The sequence below is a fragment of the Lonchura striata genome, chromosome 5 (genome assembly GCF_046129695.1).
Source record: "Lonchura striata isolate bLonStr1 chromosome 5, bLonStr1.mat, whole genome shotgun sequence".
Taxonomy (NCBI): Eukaryota; Metazoa; Chordata; class Aves; order Passeriformes; family Estrildidae; genus Lonchura; species Lonchura striata.
This window is the reverse complement of record NC_134607.1, coordinates 45364257-45381372: the sequence shown is the minus strand read 5'-3', so window position 1 is coordinate 45381372 and position 17116 is coordinate 45364257. Positions and strand designations below refer to the sequence as shown.

At 36.1% G+C, this 17116-nt stretch overlaps 1 protein-coding gene across 1 annotated transcript in view; it reads right to left on the bottom strand.

The window, feature by feature from the left end:
• The window catches only part of LGR5 (leucine rich repeat containing G protein-coupled receptor 5), a 90818-nt gene that overhangs the window by 48100 nt on the left and 25602 nt on the right, over positions 1 to 17116 (bottom strand). Inside the window, exon 2 of the mRNA XM_031507895.2 lies at positions 5648 to 5719. Coding sequence (XP_031363755.2) covers positions 5648 to 5719 — 72 coding nt within the window. The remainder of the gene's footprint in view (positions 1 to 5647; positions 5720 to 17116) is intronic.

The window sequence follows — 17116 nt, the reverse complement described above, 5'->3', positions numbered from 1 at the left end:
TTCCTACCCCACCATCTCCCCTTCTTCCCCTTTACCTCCCAGATGCACAGCTGTTCTAGTGTCAAGATTGCTCTGTGAAATTTGCATTAACATTTCCAGAATAATTATCTGTCAGCACAAGCTATTCAACAAACAATGCAATCAGTTCTGATTTAGTAAAGCATTTGCTCTGTTGTTTTTTTCTCTCTTTTTTTTTCCCCCTCCCTGTTCCTCATCTTGTTATTCTTGATAAGATGGCGAAAAGCGCAGTTTGAAGGATGTCAGGCTGACACATCCACATGGGCAAGTTCTTTGTTGTTACTTGCTTTGGTGGCATCAAAGGTATGGCATCAAAGGCAGTGAGAGCTCCAGAACACCAGGGCCCTTGCTTTATGGATGTAAAGGTTACAAGTTGTTAGCTCATACAGTAGGAATCCTCTTTGCTTAAGTTTGTTCTTTTTTAGTAAACCTAAATTGTCCATGCAAAAACTAGGGGAGAAAACTTGTCCTTGTTTCCAACTGATTAACTAGGTAAACATCTCCTTACTGGTTTTACCAACGTATTTCAAGACAACTGGTGCACTTCCCTCTGTCAGGACTTTGAGTGCATCTCTATATTAAAGCAAAGTTGGGAAACCACAGTCCCCAGGTATCAACAAAATCTGTGTTGCAGCAACAGAATTTACAGTGTGCTATGGTCCATTTGCTGGGCTGGTGACAGACACCATGTATTGACCACAGTGACAGAGTTTGATCTGCATGATGCACACATGAAGTGAAGAAACCAAATTTGCCATTTATACGAAGAAGCTGAATTCACAACTTAGGTGTTAAATTGTGCACGGCTCTGAAATTACCTGGGGGATCACAAGTCATTTAGCAGTGGCAGTTCTTTATCTGAAAATTTATCTGATGGAGGTGACACAAACCACTTTCCACCAGGACAAGCTCCACTAAACCCTTCAAGAACTGTAAAACTGGTATTGAAGTGACATTGGAATGTGTGGATAGTTTGAGACCACTAGATGATACTTTATTTTTATTTTAGGTCTGCATGTCAGTTGCCAGCATTTTTACTCTTGCCTTAGGGTTTTTTTAATGTATGCAGATTAACCTTTAAGAAATATTTTAATATTTAATGATAACATTCCAAGATTGTTGAAGTAAATTACATGATTCCCCCACTTTCTCAAAAAAGTTTTAGACTACAGATGCAGTACTTTCGTGTTTTCTACCAGCTTACGTTATAGTTAAAAGTACAGAATTTGTTTTCAATGCTAGTCCCAATATGCCTACACCAGTACAAAACTAAAGACTGTACAGGACCTCAAGAGCAAATGCTTTCAGTCTTCAAAAATGTACATGACCAGAGATCTTAGTTCCACAACTCAGAGTCAGAGGGGAAAAGAACACCTAATTCCCATTAACCCTTTGAAAACCACTTTGCAGCAAGAAAGAGCAAGGGAGGGAGAAATAAAAAGAAAAAACCACCAGATCATAATGGATCATGCCTGGTAATTTAGGACTTTATTTTCACATATACAGTGGCTTTTTGACCCCTTTGAAGTGTAAAGGGATTTCAACACAAATCATGGTAAGATTCATATAATACATCTCTTCCATACTGTATCTGCAATTTTGCACTTCTGTATTAGAGTAAATTGTACTTTTAAAGGCACATTTGCCTAGGAGATCACTATAATAATGCCAAGACCAATCTACAAAGTTTGTAGGTATATTTATTTGATTTCAAGATTATTTAAAAATAACTATGTGTGTCAGAAAACATTCTTGGGCTTGTATATAGATTGCAAATTATTTGGGGTGACTTTATTGCTTGATTTTGTAGAAAGATGTTATTTGGGACTGTCCTTCTCTGTAGTAAAGTAATTGTAATACAACAGTCTTTTGTTCGGTTTTACTGAAATGCCCATTTTAAGTTGCTAATTTACTAAATATCCCTTGAAGCTTTGCTTATCTGTGGAATGTTCCTGTGTTTAAAATTAAAATGAAAGCCTCATATATGTGCATGTGTGGGTGTCTGTGCATATATTTATACGTATATATTTATATGTGGATATATATCTAGTTGGAGAGATTTTGTAGTTTGGTCTGATTCAAAGTTTTAAATTATTACTGGCTTTCTTCCTCACATTTCATTGAGACATTAATTTCTAAAATAAATAGTTTCAGGCACTGCTTTGAAGTGCAGCTAATCACAAAATATCAGGTCTGCACTCAGATGTAGTTGCCTCTAAAACTGTTAAGTCCCACCTTTTAGATTTTTAAAAAAATCTTTTTTTCCTTCATTACTCTAATTCACTGCTCTATTAGAACAGACATTCTACACATTCTATATAATGACATATGTCTAGAAATAATCACATGAGAGTGAGTTTTGGATTCAGTCAGACTGATAAATATCTGCAGTTATTTAGAATTTATAATGAAGAATTTGACTTAATAGTGTTTTACAAGTTCATGCAGAGCAACTTGCTGATAATCAAGCAGCTGAAGCATACTTCTTTCTTGGTGGGAGTTCTGTCATATATGCTTTAAGAGAAAATTAAATCTGAAAGGCCATCATTTTCACAAATAAAAGATTGCTCATAATTCATTACTTTGAGAGTTAGAAAGTCTCAAGTATTTCAATGTTTTCTAAAATTTTCAGAGGAATATGCACCCAAAAAACACTTTCAATATGTTTTACTTTGGTGATAATAGTCTTTGGTTAAGAATAAGTACCAGTTGTGATCATCAGGTTTGCAAGAATGCTGCATGTAGAGGTGCTTAACCTTGGCTGCAAAAGTGGATGAGATTCAGCCTGGAAGGTCAGAACTGGATAAACAGACCTGTCTTATATGCCACTGCTTTGGAATCAAATTAATTTAACTGTTTTAACAAAACCTCAGTTCTTTCAGGATAATCACTTAATAGTATTGCCAAACCAGGCAGTAAGGATGTCACATCCAAGCTAAAATTCAGTGGTTCAGTCATGAGCTTTTAACAGATGTTCGAACCAGATCTCTAATAAAGGGATTAGTAGGACTTTTTTCAACACTAAAAAACCCTAAAAGCTGCATTTCAAGCTCCTGCTGTTGTGTACTTCAAAGATGAGATAGACATTTCTAAGATAGATTTTAATTTTATGAAACATTGCTTTAGTAAAGGTCTCATAAAATCTTACTTTAACAATATCTGAATTACGGGCTAAGTTATGTTTTTCAAGAGTACCTTTTAACTGACCCACGCAAACAAAACACAGAATTCTTAGGTAAACTAGAAAAAAATCATGTGGATAGGAAAAAAAATTTCAAATGTATAATCATTGCTCAAAAAGCATGAGAACTACAATGGCTGTTCTCCTCCATGTCAAAACTGAATAAAATCAAAAATTCCCTTCCCAATGTCTATACATTTTTCTACATAATACTAGGCTGAATTGTCTTGCATGCTTCTGAACACCAAACAATTTCTCAGCGCAATGAGAAGTTGCCTCACATCAGTTGCCTTGCATCTTCCAAGGCTTCAGTTTTTTAAGCTTTTTATAAAAGGGAATACAAATTGAAGGATTTCATGCAACTGCACTAAACTAATGAGAAATAGAAGTGATTGGCTGGTGTGAAACAAATGGAAGAGTTGATTATGTATATGTAGAACAAAACATAGTAAAAAAAAATAAATACCTTGCTGGTACTACCAGCAAAGAAAGATGCAATTACTTAATTTGGAGCAGAGGCTTATAAGAATAAAGATTTAATATTTCCAGTGAAAAAGGTAGGCCCAGCAAAAGGAGAAGGCAAGAACACTTCAAAGGTCTTGATCAGGAAGATGATATACAGCACAGATCAGTTTCTAAGGCAGTGACTTAAGTTTTACAATTTGGGCCATTTAGCTGCCCAGGGAGGTGGAGTCACCATCTCTGGAGGTGTTTAAAAAATACTGGATGTGGCACTCAGTGCCATGGTTCAATTGATAAGGTGGTGTTAGGTCATAGGTTGGACCTGATGATCAAAAAGGTCTTTTCCAACTCCACTGACTCTGTGATTCTGTGATTTAATCATAAAATGAAAGAGTGAAGGTAACCTGGGTGTATTATAATCTCCTTCCAGGAAAAGCCCAAACTTTTGTTTAAATTCTTTCCTTTAATGGCCAGAAAGCAATTGGGTTGACAGGTTTTTGTAGAGTTATTACAGTTGACAGGAGATTGGACAAGCAAATGTGAACATGATGAAGAACTCCACAAGCAGGGGCTTTTAGGCATGATTCAGTCTATATGCACTTAATATTGTTAACACTTGTGTGACATTCCTCTGTGTTATGTTCCTGTTTGTTACATTATTTGAAAGTTGCACTAATGGCAAGACAGATATTGATAACCAAAGAAAAGGAGTAAGTAAAGGAAGAGAGACAGACTAAAATGAAATAAAGCTTTCCAAAAAGAAGTGCTGAGAGTAATAAAACCAAGACAGGAAAGGAAAACCTGTTTGCAAATAGGGTATTGTCCGAAGTTAGCATACAAAATGGTTTCAATTTGTTTGGTTTGGTTTGGTTGGTTGTTGTTTTTGGGGCTTTTTTTGGTAGATGCTGGCTGGAAAGACCAGGTGGCAAAATTCAATTGAGAGTTAGCAGGGATACTGAAAGTTATCAGTGCAATACCCACTTAAATTGCAGAGGACTGTACACATTTTATAGCTTAAAACAGACCATATCTTTGCAAGAAGGGTAGCACCATGACTTTGCACATCATACATGGATTTTATGGCATGTTAGCAGCTAAGTGTGCTAAAAAAGGCAGGTTTTATGAAATGTGGTTAAAAGCCACATTTCATAAAAGGCTTTTAATCAATATTTAGAGGTACTCATGCAAATGCAGGTACCTGCTGTTTTCCACAAGATTTATGGTGCATCAGTTAAAGAGTCTCCATCACTACTCAGAAACCTACATTTTCTTTTAAGCCTGGGCCATTATAACTAGAGTCACTGCCAAATCCAGGTCTCATGAATGCACAATACTTTTCACTTTTGATTAGTCACAATCACTTCAAGCCAACATTCCTCTTTTGATGTTGTGCTTGATCAGCTAGTTTTCACAATGCACTTTTTCCCTGTGGTGGACGTAGTAGATAGCGTAACTAAGCTTTTTGCAGGATTCTGCACTCCACAGTCAGCCTTCAGGGATGCTAAGTTTAAGAGTAAGGAAACAGTAATTAAAAATGATTAGGACAAGAAGTCTCCATACTATGAAACATGGACTCAATTGTCCTTGACACTGGCAGAACAAGGCAGCAGGTTTTGGTTTTGATTATAGCTTTACTTGGGATTGTAATAAACATGAGCCAGTATTCAAACTTTTAATATCCTGCTGCTTAACTATTTCCAAAAAGCAATCCAGCTCTTTTAAACAGTCCTTGTTTAAAAATTTTAATTTGTTTGGCTCTGTCTCTGCTTAGAGAAGTTGTAGCCTCATGGTAACTCCTTTATAAGTTCATTTCCAGAATCACAAGCAATTGTTTTTTTTTCAACTAAGTGTTTCCGCATGTGCCAAAAGTGTCAGGCTGACAGCTTTCCTGTATCGTTTTATCTGGTTCCCACAGTAAGTAAGAGAGACAAACACAGGAATGTGCCCAGCGCTGACTAGGCCCATCAAGGATACAATGATACTCACAGCTCTTCCAGGAAGCGGAGATTGTGCACAGGGTTTGAGGGCAGCTTAGTAATGTTGTTCATACTGAGATCACTGTAGGGGAAAACAGACAGAGACTTAATATGGCATGCCACAACTGTGGCATCCAGCTGTTCATTCCACACATTTTTAAGTACTACATTAATAAAAATTAGTTCCTCTGACAGAATTGATGAATCATTATCTACTTAGCCCGTTAAACGTTCCTTTTTCATATGAACACAGATTTGTCAAACCAATACAGGCTGTAGCATGTGCCTCATTTCCAGAGATTTTAGAGTGTTTTATCATGCTCTATAAATCAGCTAGAACATTAAACAACACTTTCAGTCGACATAATTTTAATAAACCACTGTACTGTATTAAAATGTACTTGGAGTAGTAAAGGAAAATTACTATGATTTTTGTTGCCGTAGTGCTGTAGTATACTTGGTTTACTAAATCAGACAGGCAAAAGCAAACAGATACAAATATCTACATCATCCTTAAAATTTCATTAATATGGTAACGCTTTGCTTTTGTCTACAGCCTGTTGCATGGTCATACTGCTCTGCCTTGCCTCACACAGGCACATCAGATGTCCCCAAAACCCAACTTGACTTACAGAAATGACATATTTTCAAATAATAAACATTCCCTTTTTGAGTTCTCTTTTGTTACAGGTACTCAAATTGCATTAAATAAGTGAAATGAACCATAAAACAAGGGTGTAATGTGATCCTGCTCTGTAACACACTTCCTGGTGGGGTTCCATGGTAGTTCCTGGTACAGGAAACTACCAGCAATATCAGCTTTGTCAGAGCTCATTCAAGCTATATTTTAGACTAAATTTAATGTAATACCCTTTGATTCTTTACTTGCATTTTTACTGTTTTCCACTGTCTTCCCCATGCCCTACAGTATCATTATAATTGCTTTTCATTGAGCTCCAAGACTGTAAACAAATTGCATAATAAAATCCTGTGTGGAAGATACAACTGACACAACTGCATCAAAATTTCTGTAGATTCTTGAAATAAAATTAGAAGTAATCTGCATACTTTATGCAAGCATTATACAGTAATTTAAAACTCCCCACTACTAAAACATATCTACACATTTGTGGCAGCGCTTATAGTTTCCAGCTACTTTGGGTACTATTTAGATAACTTTATTTCTTCCAGCTGTTGAGAGCTTACAAGGTAAATAAGTTATCTATACTTTGGTGGGTAGGCATCCTATTCCTTCTCCATCTAGTTCTTATTACTCACAGTCTGTTTCACATTAGAGAATATATGCTTTTAGTCGCATAGTTAATTCAGATGTTTGATCTTTTGGTGAATTTTAAAATGTATAATTTAAAAACATACTTCACATAGAGATTTTAAAATAAAGGAAATGTGTTAATACTTTAGAACAATTATCAAATAATATTGAGTAAGGTTTCTGCATTCACTTCAAAATCGAAGTATAATTTGAGAAATGTGTACTTATTAAATTCATTTTTTACTGTAACACTTTATCACCTAATTCTTTCAAACTGTTTAGCTGGTTATTGCCTTTTCACTTTGATAAAGGCTCAAAGGATTTATTCTGGCAAAGGAACAAAACCATGAATTTATTTGGCAAAAGAAAAACTCATCCAGGTAGTGAATTATACACTACTGAACATTAAGATAAACCAAATATTTTAACAAGATCATTTTGATTATAATTTTTTCAACACATATCTTAATGGGTTTTGAAAACATGCCAAATCACATTTTAGACTTAAAAAATCAGCCCTGGTGGAAGATGGGAATGATTCATTTTCAGACACACAAGTATTTAGGGCATTCTACAAAACCAGCATTAACCAGTGCTCTGGCTGATGAGACAAACCTGAAGTCTGCTTTTCTAGCATATTAACTTCTATTACTAGTAGACAGTACTTGTCTTCTTGTATCACCCACAGGACCCCATGACAAACCAGTCATAAGCAGTCTACCCAGACTCTAATATCTTAAGAGGATTAGAATAAGAGAAGGTGGCTTTCATTAAGTGCTTTGATGACCAAGGAGAAAATCAACAATAATTGCATTTTCCTTAATAACATCTTTAGACCTAAGAGGTGGATTTGTTTCACCAGTGAACTGCTATGTCCTATTCTCCATTTTGGACTCCACTCATGTGGTAAAGTATGTGTACCACATCATATGATGGAGGAGAACCTCTCCTTTTTCCCAGTGTACACTGCAGCAATTTCTAACTATTTTTAAACCTATCAGTTAAATAATTTCCTTCTGTTAGATTGGTTACTTTTTTCCCCCCACATGATTCTTTTCTTGGGACATAACATACAAAGGTGTTTTTGTGCAACTGAAGTACTAAACATTACCTATGAATATTTCACAGAATCATGGAATTGTTCAGACTGGAAAAGACCCTTCAGGTCATCCAGTCCAATAAACAACCCAGCACTGCCATGTGTTTATCACTAAGCCAAGTCCCTAAGTACCACATCTATGTATCTTTTAAATATTTCCATGGATGGTGGAGGTAACAGGAATTATTCCCCAAGCTTGCTCAATAATCTCTTTTTAAAGTAGCATTTAAGATACCAGCAACTAATACACAGGACATTACAGTCTATATTGGCAATGTGTTATTCTTGTAGCTGTAATGGTTTAAGAATATAAGGCAGACTATGGTAGTGAGAGGCAATATATTTGATGAGGCTAGCGGACACAGTTGGAAAAACTGAGAAACTTTCAGTCACAGAAATCAAAACTCTCTACTTCTTCCAGGTGTACCAGTTGGCTAAATAGGTGACATTATTTCTCCCTAAAAAACCACACATCCCTTACACTGGCAAAGGAGTAGTTTGTCTGTGCTCACAATTTTTAGATTCAGAATATTCTTTTGTTTCAGAATTACCATGGATGCATTTAATCAAATTTTTGTTCACTGGAATGACTAAGGGAGAGAAGTGTCATGGCACAAAGTTACTTCTGGGGGGATGTTCAGAGAAGTTCAGAGACAAAAAGAGTTAATGCAATGCAATCGGTCACTGCGTCTTGTGCGAACAACACTGCAAAATTTGGGCTTCTGGACAGAAATTCCTCACAATGCTCTAGAGACAAATAAAGAAGGTTCTCAGCATTTTCGTCTGTTAGCATTTTGGACCATCCTGCCAAGAAGATGTGGTTAGGATGAGACTTAGAGCCATTAGCTAGATCAAGCACAGCTAACAGCCAGAAACAGCTAGGTGGTAAACTCTAGGGTTACACATCATTACGATGAAAACCAAGAACAATTGCAGAGGACATGTCTTACATCCTGCACATATGATGGTTTCTTTCCTTCAAATGGGTTTTCTGGTTTCTCCTTTCAGTGCTGGCCTGTAAAAATTAGCAATTTGCTCTCTCTAGGAAAGAGAAGGGCATGAAAGTTGGCTTGCACATCAGCATTTGCAATGTAATACTTAAAAATATTAAAATCAAGGTACTGGAACTTTAACTATCCTCAGCAGAATGGTTCTGATTTTGTATCAAATACTGGTAGACTCTTACAAACTAGAGTGGTGAAAAACTTAGGAATATTTGAATACTGAAAACGTTTAAATAACTTGGTGTAACAGAAGTACTTCCATCTCCCAGAATCACAGCACATACAAATCCCACTGATGACAGTAGGAGCAATATGGTAAGATTATACCCTAAATTTACAAATGCTCCAAATAGAGTCAGCCATAGTCCCACCTTGGTGAAAAGCACCATGAGCTGCCATATCAGACTGAAAAGGCAATATGTTATTTTGAACATTGAGATGAATGCATTGTCCCTTCTCCCATCAGTATTCCTGCAGCCTGTTTCCAGCTGCTGATTACAAAAGCAGCATACAGGTAAATGAAACTTTCATATTTTCAAAAGATAAGGAGCTTTGCTTTAGTGACTGCTTTGGCAACACAGCCCACTATAATGATATGTCTGTACCAATCACCGTGCAGTGGCTCTGGTGACTTGTTAAAGGAGTCCTAGCTCTGATTAAATCTTTGAAGACCAGAAAATACTGAAAACTGCACATGCATTTGCCTGTTTTCTTTCTGGGTGAGTGGATGAGCAAATTCTGAGCATTTGCAAAACAGCATCCAAGAGGGCAAATATGACAGGTCTTTGTTTCCCCCATTTTTATTGTCCGTAAATAAACACACTGAAAAAACATCCAGCTACCATCTTAAAAGTGAGTAGTTCACAATGAATTCCAGAAAGCCAGTAAAACAAGTTAAGTGAACTACTTCTTAACATATAATAGATGAGTCTGCAGGCCACATTACTAACCTTTTATTAACTGTTATTACAAGAGATGTTCAGTGACTATTCATCATGGACGATTGGTTTTTCACATTATATTTATGTCTTTTAAAGGACAACAAAAGTATACTTAGCGATACATGCTAAACTTCTACTAGGCTAAATGTCTATTATATTGAATAGTATAAAGTTGTCTATCCATTCCAGGTCTAATACAATAATCCAATATTAAAGATAATTATTTTTGTAGCCAATTTATTTAAACAGTTTAAACCTGTTTGATTAAAAAAAAAAAATCAAGACTTATTATTAATTTTAATTCTTCTAAGCTTGCCTTATCCAAGATGTATTAACAATTATTTTTATGGAAGTCTTTGAAAGATAAAGCACTCTCATAAAATATTGTCAATAGACTGAATGTAGTCCATTGTAGTTACCAGCTGAGAACAGTTTCTAAACTAAGACAATTTCCTTAATTCATTTAGAGCAAAATTTGACACTAGCTTACATGCAGTAAAACAAAATAATGAAAACAGGTGAATCCTACATCTGCTATTTCCTTGTTCTGCCTATCCTTTTAACAGAGCACTCTTGTTTCTAGTACTGGCAGGATATAACTAATATCCACGGTACGATGGAAGAATGTGTTGGCTATTGACTACATGCCATCTACTAATAAAAATGCTTCCTCCTGTATGGAAAATATCTCCATATGCTACAAAATATCTCCATATTTGCCAAAATTGTAGTAATAGAAGCTCCTGTTTCTTACAAATAAATTGCTATAGATGTTTTCATTTGAGGATATCAATAAATAAATAGAATAATAATTACCATAATTTTGCAGAAAGGAAGACACCTAATGCAAAGTGACACGTTCACAGGCAAACAGATGTTTATACAACACAGAAGAAAACAACACTGATGATGAGTTGTCCAGCACTGTTTTCATTAGATTACACTGTCCAATCATGGCATTTACACAAATTTACCAAAGTTCAATGTATAAGCTGTCACCAGACTAAGCAAAAAGACAGTATTTTCATTTTAATGTTCCTAGATTACATTATCTTTCAAAGTCAACATGAAAATTGCTAGTCATGTATTTGCATGTTTAATACACCCATGCAGAGCAGCACAGGGCAGAGTATAAGCATGCATAAATAAGCATTTTAAGTGTTTTCTGACAATTAAACCATAGTACTTCTTTTCTAGCTTAAACTTCATCTGTGATTCTTTGAAGGATCCTATTGCAAACTCTGATTAAGATATGAATTTCCAGTAAATGATTCACATTTGAAGAGTACATCTTTGTATTTGGAAACATCTTCTACAAGAAGTAGTACATTAGTAGGAACAAGCAGTAGAGAGAGCCATTATAGACATTACACAGAGTAGGAAATGTCGCTATCAAGGTATTCAAGGTATATAACCAATGGCAATAGCATGGATATTTCTGCCCTTTTGCATATTGATAATGACAAATGCTATTATTAAGTATTTAAAAACTCATTACCCTCTGTAATATTATTTACAATAGCAAATTAAAGAGCAACAGATCCCATGGTACAGGTTTAATTAGAAAGGGTGTAAGGATAAAAGAGGATCACTTGTTACACATTTGTTACAGAAAATTTTTGTTACTTGACATTGAAGCTCACTCTTTCCAGGGACCCAACTCCTTTGTATTAAAACATGCCCTGCCACAAGCAAATGATGTGTGGTCACATAAGAACAGAACCTGCAGTGAGCCTGTGTGCCTGCACACCTCACAGAGAGTTTCATGCTGTAAATGGACAGTACTCCCTCTGTCCCTCTCACACCTTTCCTAGTCACACCAGTGGTGCTTGTTCCAGCCATCACAATTGCAAATAGATATACATGGTAAGATCAAGCACCTTGAATTTAGGGAAACCTCAAAGGTAATCCACTAGGGTCAGGAGGGCTCTGTCTATATCTCTTCTGTGCTGTTGTGTATTGGCCCATATAATACCGGATCCTGGCAAGCCAGGCCGATAGGTCACATCTGGATTCAACACAAAGTAACAAAATGCTTTGGGCAGACTTTTGCACTCCCAACACCTGTCACTGAGTTCCTCTGATGTCACAGAGAGCGAAATTTGGCTTATTACTGCAGAAGGTCTGTAACACAGTGATTTAAGCACCATGCATTATTCTTGAACACAGGCAATTCTTCCATATAAACAACCATCAAAGTCTTACTTATATCTGGACTGCAGAACATTTGTAAAGCAAACAGTATGTGCATGATTAATCTTTTCAGGAAACAATTTTGCCATTCAGTTTATTCAAGACTCCAGCAGAGGGAGCAGGTCAGAGCAAACAATCAGGGTCAAAAAAAGAAAGTAAAGATCAAAGATCAGACCAAACACACCCACTGCTGAATTAATCTGAAAAGTATCTGACATATCATTTTAGGTAAAAAGATCCTGGCTCTCTGTTATTTCTTTTTTTTGTTTGTTTGGTTTTTTTTTTTTTTTTTTATTAAATTCATGATGCTCACTAGATAAAATTAACCATTTTCTTTCAAAGCTTCATGGCTGTTCATTTGAGGTTGAAGACTCAGTTTGCTAAGGCATAATTACCAGGATAATTTATGAAAATATTCCAACATGTCAATCATTTGCTGTAATTAACTCACATATTAAAAAACTTAAATAGCTAAAGGAATATTTTATAACACAGAAGACAGCAGAGGCAGTTGAAAGAGGACTGATGGAATTCCTCTTCCACCCATGCCCACAGATTGTATTAGTACATTTTTACTTCGTGAATTACTGCTTGTTTCTGCTGCACTAGTTCAAACAGATTATATGAGTACTGCATACATCATTAATCTTGTTTAAATACTGAAACAATATACAACAGGAAAATAATATCGGTTTTTATTGTAATGTATGAAGACAACTGCCAGCATGTTTATTGTATTTTTCATTATTTGTTTGTTTATCAAGTACTGATGAAGAATAGCACAGTTAAATTGACAAGAGATATTTATTAGATGTGACCAAGTCTGGGACAAAGAAACCCTTGGTTTCAGAATATTTTCTGCCACTCCAGATGTTGGTTATTTTTACAACTATTTGCTACATTAATGAAAAAAAAAAAACCTCAACCTTTTGTTTTAGTTATTATTTTTGTTTTTTTTCCCCTTCTCCTGAATGACTGGACACATTCATACATTTTAGAAAGTGGGGGTCCAATTTTCTTCTAATTCCCTGTCTATAATTTCATTCTTCTGGTTTCAATGAGGCTGTTTCTGAATTAGTGTTATTTATATGAGAGGAGAAAATGTACAAAAACCACAGCATAGTTTGTCTGTTGACATCCTACATCATGTCTACAGCAGAAAATAATTCAAAATCTATCTGAGTGTAAACAAAGATATAATCCTTTTCAAAATATTACCCAGAAGTTATAAAGTGCAAATTTCTAAATTAACTGTTATGGCTCACCACTAGTGAATTGGTCTGAATATCTAAACATAAATTATGTACAGCACAGATTACATGTTACACAAACCAATTTTAAAACTCATCTTCACCAAAAGACCCAAGATAACTTCTGTGAGCCTGCTGAGGGTGAAAATTAATCATGATTAGCCTGATTTCATTTGTAACAAGATACAGTGTAACTAATTTATTTTTTGCATTTTAATTTGCCTGAACGCAATTCCACAGCACGGATTTGAAGAATTTAAACCCAAAGAGCTTTGAGAAAATCTACGATAAACACATTTCAACACTGATGGTGTAAGCATGAGTATCTGGAGATCTATGCACAACAGATCTGTGCATGCAGGGCAGGAAATACATCTCCTACATTGCACAGTGCAAAGGTCCCCAAGGTACAGATGAGTGAGCTGGGTCCAGAGCTGGACGATACATTACCACCTTAGGTACACTCAGAGAGACTAATTATCCCAGGTACAGCAGGATGATGCTATGGCTGCTCCAATTTCACACCTCAGGATCTCTGCACAATGCCAATTTGTGTGATATAATGTAGCAGGTGTTGTAGATATATATACACTGAGTACTCCCAAAATAGTTCACTGCAAAATACACATACTCTGTGTGAAATTCTGGTTTGGAAAAGGAGATGGCAAAAATAAAAGTCAGCAAAGACAAGGGTCTATGCCTTTAATCTCAACTGTTTTTTTTCTTTTTTTTTTTTTTTTTTTTTTTTTTTTTTTGTCAGCAGTAAAATGCTGGTAAGTTTCTTTCCTATAAGTTTCCACTTTCCTATGCATTGGTGCTCATAGAACTGTTTAGACTCAGAATCACAGAACTGATTAGGCTGGAAAACACCATTAATATTATCATGTTCAATCATTTTAGCAGAGTCCTGTCACTTCTGCTTTTGCTACTGCTTAGCTGTACCTTGTGTTGTTGAACAGTAATTGAAGAGTTTCAGCAAAGAAAATTACATCTACTAGAGTTCTACTTTGAAGTACTAATTTGATCATTTTTGTGCTGTTGCTTAGCTGAAATAATTATTTACAGAATCTTCTCTTTATTGCATGGATAATGCAATGGCTGTCATATCATCAACATACTCAGTTTCATTCAATGTTGCTACCAAAAGAATTTCTCCTGATCTCTCCCCTAATCCAGAACTCCTCAGTCCTTGTAAAGATGCTATTTAATCAGAGCTGGCAACTGATCTATATTTAAAAATATATCCAGCAGGAAAAAAAATTGGTTTAAATTGAAATCAGTTCCCTGACCTTGGTGTTCGTGCCTCCACAAATGCAAACACATAGGAAAGGTGAAGCAGAACTGGTTTATTTCAGCTGGCAGTTTTGGCTTGGACTAATGCAGGCTGATCTTATACCTAGGATGTAAATATTGTAAACATTCCTCAGATATAGGAAGTTGTGCATTTTTTATATGCACATCTTCTCTTTATGTCTGACAGTGCTTGTTTGCTGAAACACAAAAGACCTTTAGATCTGCCAGCTCCTGGCTAGCTGACAGCCTCTTCCAACACTTCCTACACAGCTCAGAGGAATGACAAAGCTGTCAGATCTTTCCGTTACTGGTTGAACATCCACATTTCTGCAACAGTAGTGCCAAAAAATATATAGTTTGATTCTTACAAAGATAGTACACTTAAAAACACTTATCCATCAGGTAATGATTTTTTTTTCTTAAGTAATCAAAATTGACTTTCATCATGAGATACCTTCACATGGACTGGTATAAAAGTAGACAAATACCAGATCCTTAATCTTATAGTGACATTACTTGTAACTAGTCTCCACACATTTTCTTTGCTTGTAACTTATCAGCTGCCCTTCAGATAGGCAGACTACTGAAATACCTGAGCCAGCTTTAAACAATTCAGGTCAAGGAGCAGGGTTGAGATGTTCTAAGTCACCCTAACAAGCAGAAATTTCCAGTAGAGAGACTTCATGTGTTATACTGGGCTGGCACATATTTTTTCATGTGCTTATACCAGCATAATCATACTTGAAAGAGCTGCACTCTTTCTAGTACAAAAATGTGTTATTTCAAGAAATTGTTTCCTTTTGCAACTTAATGGGATCAGAGCTTTTCAATTAATATGTGTTGACAAAATATTTCAGAACTATTTCTACTGAGTTCAGCTGGGCTGTTCAGGGGATAAGTCATTATTTAGTAGAAGCAGAGGCAGCACTCTGATCCAGAAAAAAATGATCCCTGTTTCCATCCTTTTATTCACACAGTTTACATAGTCCACTGTTTGGCAACCTAATTTTGAGGGCAATGACACACACTTCTTTTGATTGTTATGATGATCAACAGAAAGTTTCTCCAGGGCAAGCAACTAACTGTTGGTGCTCTTCAGCCCATTCCTCTGCCCTGATTCAGGCTTCAAATATGAGTTTTGGATCTTCCTGGAGAAAATATCACAAAACATCAGTAGCCAAAACAAACCTTTACCAAATGTAAACTCTCACTGCCAACTGTATTGCACCTGTGTGCACAGTGAAATAGTGTGTCCTTACTGCACCTGTCTGGTCTGCCTATTTTGCTCACAAAATGAACTTTCCAAGATCTCTTTTTCTATTCCAAATTATAAAAATGTTGGAAACAATCAGTTACCCTGTTATTTACAAGTCTTAAAACCTCTAATACAGCAAGTCAATGTCAGCACTAGAATAGTGCCTGGGGGTAAACACCTGGCTCCACTGATGCTGGCAGCAAAACTCCCAGTGACTCCCATGGATGGAAGACATCATCCCAGGCCTACAAGTTCCCAATAGGCAGTATTTCATGGTTGTGGAAATGATGCAACTGCACACTGGCTTGCCTTAAATAGTGCATATAGTACTCATAGGTTCACGGGGAAGTTTCCAGTGTATTTTTTTCAGCCATTTTATAATTTCTAAAATCTGTTGAGTTAAAAGCAAGATGTCGTGTTAGTCACTAAAGAGTGGAAAGTTTAAAATTTTCAGCTGTTACATTCTTTTTTTGTTTTCTTTTGGTTGTCATGTCTGATCCAATTTTTTTTTGTTACTTAACTTTTCATACATGTTTTTTCTAAGTGATGAGCTGATTCTGTTAATTTTTCCCTTCTCACCCTGTCTTTTTTATAGTCTTTGCTCAATTTTTCTTTAACATCAAATTCAGGTTTCTAATCAGCTCCATCAGAAAACCAGAAGGATTATTCAGAATAATGTATGTACATTGTGATGGAGTGACAGACTGAAATGTTAATGGTCAAAGGCCCAAACAATTGGCCATTTGCAAGAAACAGTGGGTGTTTTGCTGACAGTGTACAAGGTAACAGCCCAGGGGCAGCGGGTGTGAGCACCAGAAGATGATCACCACAAATCAACCTTTGTTTAGCAATAAGCTGAGATTTGAGCCAGGTAAGGGAAAAGGCTGATAAGCAGCAGATCCTGAGAGGTGAGGTAGTGCTTTTTATCATGTCCTTCTTTAAGCAACTGGCTCAGATGTAGAACTTCCCTCTGGGGGAGATACTGGGACATTCACATGTAGGTCTGAAGGTGTTTATCTCCTCTGATGGGGTGTAATTAGCTTAACTACTCTAATGAGAAGCAATTGTCATGTCTTAGGTGTCATAAACCATCAAAGTCCCGCAAAGCACCCCCAGACTCATTTCTAGGTCCTTCCACCAGAAGACTGTACATCATCCACAGAGTTGCATC